The sequence below is a fragment of the Haplochromis burtoni genome, unplaced genomic scaffold (genome assembly GCF_018398535.1).
Source record: "Haplochromis burtoni strain Fernald_Lab_line unplaced genomic scaffold, NCSU_Asbu1 Contig_3307, whole genome shotgun sequence".
Lineage (NCBI taxonomy): Eukaryota > Metazoa > Chordata > Actinopteri > Cichliformes > Cichlidae > Haplochromis > Haplochromis burtoni.
The window spans coordinates 1-7,360 of record NW_024585668.1 but is presented as its reverse complement, the minus strand read 5'-3'; the positions used below and the strand labels follow the sequence as shown (position 1 = coordinate 7,360).

At 40.9% G+C, this 7,360-nt stretch overlaps 1 protein-coding gene across 1 annotated transcript; it reads right to left on the bottom strand.

Annotated features, from left to right (window-relative positions):
* Positions 1-6: 6 nt before the first annotated feature.
* On the bottom strand, positions 7-7,300 carry LOC102299707 (zinc finger protein with KRAB and SCAN domains 4). The gene is made up of 4 exons (XM_005953220.3): positions 7,235-7,300; positions 3,616-4,151; positions 2,856-3,050; positions 7-165 (listed from the first exon to the last, which is right to left on the bottom strand). The coding sequence occupies exons 2-4, from the start codon at positions 4,102-4,104 to the stop codon at positions 61-63; spliced, it is 789 nt and encodes a 262-aa protein (XP_005953282.3). The 5' UTR covers positions 4,105-4,151; positions 7,235-7,300; the 3' UTR covers positions 7-60.
* Positions 7,301-7,360: the final 60 nt, after the last annotated feature.

Sequence of the window (7,360 nt, the reverse complement as noted above, 5' to 3'; positions counted from 1 at the left end):
CCAGGCTGAACAACAACACACATTCTTTAAGAATCTAATACAGAATCGCATCATACTATATCACTGTTTTACCTGATGGGGTACAATGTTGCTGTTGAGGAGTTTCTGCTGATCCTGCTCCTGATAGTGCAGGAGGAACGGGCTGTGTTGAGCTGCGACTGGAGACTGTAAAAAGTCCATAGGAGAGATGGTAGCTGATTAAACAAATGCTATGAGATAATAATAAAAAGACTGGTGAAAGTGCCATGTCAGCAACCATAAGGCAACAAAACTGTGAGAAACAAACTAGGCTCTGCCTATGAATCACTCTTTGCCTCTCTTCTTCCTCCCATCTCCTCATCTCATTTATCACTCTCCACTTGCTGTCCATCTGAGGCACAATTTACTATTGCAATAAACTATTATTTAATTATCCACACTTAAAAACTCATCCATCTATTCTATAATAAAACAATAAGAGAAAAATGTTATAGAACCAAAACATTGCAGGTGTGTTTATCATTGTTTTATACTGGAATACCTCTGCAATGCAACAACTGGTACATGTGTTCTTGTGACCTGTGCTGTTTTTTTTTATTCCAGCCAGAGAGGGATCCACTGCATTTAGCCTCAAAAAGCTCCCTTTGTCACTGTTTCCTTACAGGGCATGTCTGGACAATGTCATATCATGAGTAAAAATGATAAAAAAAATCTATATACATAAAATATGCACACATACATACAGGTACACAGGCACATACAGTGATATTTTATACCGTCTCCAGAATACTGCATATATCCTACTATGGCCACATGTTTGCATCATGGTCCTGATCAAGAATCTTTATTGTTTATTCCTAGCGCTCTAATAATAAAGTAATAAAAAAAAAAAGAATAAATATATAATAAAGTATTTATGATGATTCAGTTTGTTTGACTATCTACTCTGTGCAGGCAGAAAGCCTATTAAATGCTTAAACTGTAGAGATACAATAATGTTGCTGCTGTAAAATCAGCATTTTGTCATATTTGAAATATAAATCTAATATATTCCGTTTAATATCTTTCCTTTAAAACAGTGTTTTTCCATAATACTGTAATTATAATGAACCATAATTATGTGGACATGTATATTAGATAGTTTTTAGTGAAATATAAGCCCTCCAGAAAGGCAGGAAAACGCCCTGTAACTTACTTTAATACAAAACACGTTCCCTAAAACGGTGGACAGAGCTACAGACCCGTGACAGCGTTACCCAGTTAGCTGGTGGCTAAAACCAGCACTGCTTGTGCAGTTAATAAAAGGACAGGTAATGTTTGTCCCGCTGTTACACACACAGCACGCTCATTTGTTTCAATTCGTCAGTTGTCACAAGACAGTTTACCAACGTGTATAAAATAAGCTAATACTGCTGTGTACTGTAGACTAAAGAGTACGCTGTACACCTACTTACTGGCTTTTGTTGCATCTAGGGTTGCCAACTCCCTGAAAAATAAATAAGGGACACCTCGTGGCCAGGGCCGGGCGACCCAGTTGTCTTCACCCTTCCCAGTGTGGTGAATTTTCTAGCTCTTTTTTGTGTGTGAAATTATTTTTTTAACCATTGACTTGAAGTTGATTTAAGTAGATGCATATTCTATTCTTTGTGATATGAACACGTGTGAAACAAATGATCATTTTTGGAAAGCTCATCGAGCCTTTTCGATGTGGCATCACAAAATCATCACGACCACAACAACCGTGAAAATAGTTGAATTTGCATTGCTGCTCAATCACAGCTGCCTGATCAGTGTTTTTTATTAGCAATTTAGAAAAGTTGATGGTGGTGGTGTGTCTGTGTGAGTGAAAGACAGAGAGAGCGAGCGAGCGACAGATTTTCTGCTATAACCTTCATTTTATGGACGCACAGGGTGAGCTCTCAGGTCGCATCAGAGCATCGTGACCTACCGAGCTTCTAACCCCTGCGAAGTCAATCGTGCAGTTTGAGCAGGAGCTGAATAACGTGACTGAAAAAAATCGCACAGTGTCTGCCCAGCTTTAGGTGTACTGTCGTCCGAGACTTGCACCGCAGTGTCGGCGTTTGTTTCCCTGTTGGCCATGCTTCTTGTTGTGGTCATCTGTTGTCTTCCGGTATTTTCTCCGTAAGCGACCTTTCCTCGACCAATGAGATGAGCGGTAATCTGAATTGTCATACTCGAATTGTCATAAGTGTGCTGTCAGCTCATTGGTCACAAAGCAGGAGAGGGGCTGGGAATTATGTTTTCAAACAAAGCGTTAATTCCATTAACAGTTATAGACTACTTTTGATTCTCACTGTATTACGGGACAAAGTGCGTCCCTTATTAGCTCAATACGGGACGTGTACTTTTGTTTCTAAATACGGGACGATTCCGTTTTTTAAGGGACGGTTGGCAACCCTAGTTGCATCAGTCTCCTACAGCTCTGCACCGCTCAGATGGCAAAAAATGCTCGTGCTCTTTGCGAGTTCGTTCCCGGTTCGTAACCAGCGCGGTCTGCCATCAAGGGCGATCATTGGTTAATGGTAGTCATGTGACTGATGGAAACCACATCCTTTTACTTAGCAAAACTATGATTAATAGTTAAATATTATTGTTGAGGGGAACAGACAGGACTCCACACGCACACAAAAATAAACAAAAAACAGTAATAAAAATAAAAAATAAATAAAAATTATACTCAAGAAAAGGGCACTTGGGGAATCCATCAGGAAAGGGGCAGGTGCTCAAGCCCCCCCCCCCTCTCGCACGTGCCTGCCCACCACTAATACACACATCTAACCTTCACCAACTCCTCCAACAATGAGTAGTCTGCGTGCAACCCCAATTCCCTATCGTACAATCCCTTGGCACCTTACCAGAACGCTGTACATCCCTCCTCGACCAGAGTTGGGTGTAGACATCCCGGTAAGACTGTACACCTGCTGCACCTCCATGGCGTCCTCCTGGCATTCCTGTTGAAAATGTCCCAGGTCCCCACACTGCTCACACACCTGTCCCTGTGTCTGTGCAGCCACCAATGAGCCAGGTACAGCGCCTGTCGCTGCCAGGACCTGGGGATAGAAAGCAGAGAGGAAATGGTTGTTGGAGCGTAGCCAGTGGTCCTCGATGGTCAGTGTCACTGGCACAGGCACGGAAAGTTTGCTCCTTGGGGCCGGTAGGGTACCAAAAAGTGATCATCTGCCAAAAAGGGGTTTCTAGCATTTGCCAAAAAATTTACTGCAGGAATTTAAGCTGTTATAAATTACTTGTTGACTTAAAATCTGTCAAAAATATCGCTCATGACGAATATCAAGTAACTTAGAGAACATTTCTATCAAATCAGGGTAAAACGTAACTGACAATAACAATGTTTTTTTCAAGAGAGAGCTAGCCAAGAGGGCATCAGAAATAACAAATATAACATCACAGTTCTATAATCAAAAAGAACTGGATTGATGACAATATGGGTACAAATACGCATAAAGTCATAAAGATACTTGGAAGACAGATCATTTCTTTATTTTATATACAACCCCTTCATAAACCCTGTTGACTAAAGTGTATTTACTAACATAAGTAAAGATATTAGACTTAAAAAACCAAAACATCAAAAATCACTCTTTTGCAGATGCTCACCTCCCCTGGCTGCGATGTTCTGGGGTTTTCCGTCCGCGCCACCAGGTGTTCTTCAGCCAGCCTCACTGCCGCCTCCAGATTGGGTGGCTTGCGACACTTGACCCAGTCCGCCATTTCCCTTGGGAGCCCCTCCACAAACTGCTCCAGAACGACAGCCTTCAGCAGCTGCGCCTCCCCTTGTGTCGGGTCAGGATGCAGCCACCTCCCCGCGTCGTACAGGAGCTGCTGGGCAAAAGCCGAAGGCCCTTCTTGTGGTCCCATGCGGCAACCACGGAAGCGGCGACGATGGTCTTCTGGAGAGAGTTCCAGGTGGAGCGGATTCGCAGCGGCCCCAGACTGAGGCAAAAGGTTTTGTAGCATCTGCGTCTGCCGCTGGTGCAATACTGCCTGCTGCTGCTGCAGTACTGCCTGCTGCTGCTGCAAGTCTGCCATGTCGGCCAACATTTGAGCCAGTGCGCGACCTTGCTGTAGATTCGGTGGGTTTGACATGTCGTAGCGGCAAGCTGGGCACCACTGTATCACTCTGTTACTGATCTCTGTTATGACACACACAAGGAGACAGTTCTGCGTCACGTTTCACTAATAGTTTTTATTTAGTTCACAACTCGAAGCCACTCGTTTCACACCGTGGCAGGCATCAGCTCTTTCTCCCAGCCTCCCCTGCCACTGTCACCTGAACTCGCTCTACCCCTCACCTGATGCTAAACCACAACCTGCCACAAAATGATATGTTGAAATTTAATGTAATTAGCGCACCATAAAAGTTCTAAAACAAAGTCACCTGTATGTATTAACGTAAGTGACACTTTTCAGATGAAAGATAAGAAATAACAAATTAATTTCACTCTGGGTCCAGCCAGGCATGGACTGGGACAAAAAATCCGCCCGGGCATTTTGACTAGAGACCGGCCCACCAGGTTATATAAGAAAAACCATAAAGCCTTTGAATGAAAACAAACACTGTTGTCACAGTGATGTACACTGTCTTGTTGGTATATATGTATCAATCTAATAAACTTAAACCTACACCATCCTCCCTCCATTCTGGTATTCTAAATACCTAAAGTCACTCTGTCGAACCTCGCTTACACGGAAACTGAATTAAACAAGAAGACTAGAGGTTGAACCTACCCCCAAAAAACAAAACATAGGGATCACCCCGCCGACCCGCCGCTCATGACTGCGTTAATGATCAAACGTCTTTAATTTAATGCACATGTAAAAACAAATGCACAGAAATCAATTATTCACATTATCAATAATTAAATAGATCAATTTCTTCAACAGAATTGAGACTGCACAGATGATACCTTCAAAAGGAAAAACTACATATTAGAGTATATATTAGACTTAATATTTACTAGATACAATAATGGATTTTTATACATTTTACATCAGATGAAAACTTTGTTTGTAAGATTCAGATAATTATTTATTAAAAACCAGACATTTTAAATGAGAATTTCCCTGTTAATGCCCTACCTGGCCCCCTGGCAAAACTTTGTAGGTCCGCCCCTGCACAGTTACCAGCTGTCAGCTACAAAGGATCCTGGTGTTATTTATCTCTCAGAAACAGTTCATAACTTCCCTTCAACTCATTCATGTCACCTAAAAGGTAAACCTGTTTCTCCATCACCTGTTCAGCTCTGATGATTCAGTAAGGACATTTCCTGGTTTCATCTTCATGTTTCCCTCTCACCACATATTCAAATATGATATCATGACCAGCAGGTTTTACAGCTGTGGCTCCAGCAAACATCAGCTGATACTAGAAAGTAATATTAAATCAATTCTAACAACAGCTGATCAAGCTTAAACGTGCTGCTATTGTTTAGCTCGACATCCGCTGGTTTCCTCTTTCTGGCGCAAAGTGGGCAAGCGAGAGAGACGGGACAGAAAAGACGATCAGCTGATCATTGATCGAGGGTGCATCCAACCTCCTCGGCTGTAATTGGTCCAGCCCAGAGTTTATCATGACACTTTGGCCAATCCATAAACTTTCATTGTTTATACCGTTACAGAACAAAACAAAACAAACAAACAAACAAAAAAACCATCTGCCCATCAAAAAACGAAAAATCACCGCCTACTGGGCAAATGCCCAATGGCCAGTCCAGCTATGGTCAGAAACAAAGTAAAACCTGATCTGCCGATCAGGGAATGAGAAAAGCAGGAAGGGCTGACGAGAGTGGCTGGATGTTTGTCAAATGTAGAAACTGTCTTGGTTCATTGTTGTCTGTATGTCAAAGTTCAGATGAGTTAAAGGGGTCAAGTAAAGAAAGAAAAACAAAAAAAACTTTGCAAAAATGAATAATAATAAATTCAATAAAAATAACAAAGAAGAAAAAGTTACATCACTTACAACAGCAACAATGAGTTTGATGACAAACAGAGGTGCTGTTTCAACTTATTCAGATTATTCTCATGTACTATTTCATCAGAAACACACATTGTTGACAAAGCACAATAACAGGATCTGACTATCCTTCTTCTTCTGACAATAAGAGAAGTAAAAAAACAACAACAACAAAATGCAGGGAGGCACACACTGGAACAGGGTGAAAAGAAAAATCTAGCAAAAAGTAAAAGTCCAAAAACAAAACTGAGACTCGGTTTTGCAAAAGGTGTAGTTGACTGTTTGGCAAAAGGCAAGTGAAAGTGGATCTCTACATATAACACAACGCTAAACCTAGACAGAGTAAAGTGGGTGTGCAGGGAAAAGCAGAGCTCAGAAAACAAAAAAGGGCTGGGGGAGATGAAGAAGTGGTGTTGATGCATAACTATCCTTCTTCAAGAGCTGTTTAGATAGATAGGCATAGTCAAAAGATGCTTATATTTAACTCTGTGAAGATTAAACACATAAAATATGCAATAAAATAGCCATGTCCAGATAACAGAAAAATAACTGCTATGGAAAGTCACACGTAAAGCAAGGTCAGGAAGCCTGCGGGAGGCAAAAAGTGTCATGTTCTTAATGAAAGAGTACGACAATAAGACTCACTTTCAGTTTCTGATAAAAAGGAAATGAAACTGAACTAAAGATTAAATCCTGCCATCTTTCCATTTACAGGTTTTCATACACAAATCTCTCTAATGCAAAACTTCCCAAAACCTAAATGCATTCACCAAATTGTTTCTGGTTTTCTTTATTACCAGTGTTGGGGAGTAACGGAATACATGTACCGACGTTACGTATTTTAAATGTTATACCTCTGAAAACAGTCGTTTATTGCAATGAAAGTGAACATAAATATTTCACATTCTGTACTGCTCAATGTCACAGAGTGGAAGGAAAAGATAAATAATAAACCAAAAATAATAAAGCGCTAACTATATATATATATCTGAGCACGTTCCCTCACAAAATGGATGATGATAGCCACCTTTCTAGCTCCTGTCGTTTGCTTAACGGCCATTATATAGTACAAAACTGAGGCTTAAAATTACTTTGTCTGTCTACTAAAAAAACTATAATAAAATGCTTCAAGTTTGCTAGGATAAATTGAAATATTTAACCAGACAGTGCTGCTTTACAGATTTGACATTTGTGACCAACTTTAATGCATATAAAATCAGAGACACTGATATTAAATTCAGATTAAAAATTCAAACTGCTCACCTTTTGTTGAAAGTAATGCTGGAAAAGGCTGCTGAGGGAGATGTGAAGTAAGCAGTGGGACACAAACAGGACCCGGCTCTGGAGGACTTGGGGGTCCGTGAGCAGGATGGATTATTATTTAGGTCA

What these genes read in the sequence shown, in the direction of transcription:
- LOC102299707 (XM_005953220.3), bottom strand. Translation starts at nt 4,104, where the DNA reads ATGTCAAACCCACCGAATCTACAGCAAGGTCGCGCACTGGCTCAAATG. An exon ending in GAACATCGCAGCCAGGGGAG is followed by an intron (nt 3,051 to 3,615) that starts GTGAGCATCTGC and finishes TTCTATCCCCAG; the next exon opens with GTCCTGGCAGCGACAGGCGC. An exon ending in GAGGGATGTACAGCGTTCTG is followed by an intron (nt 166 to 2,855) that starts GTAAGGTGCCAA and finishes GACTTTTTACAG; the next exon opens with TCTCCAGTCGCAGCTCAACA.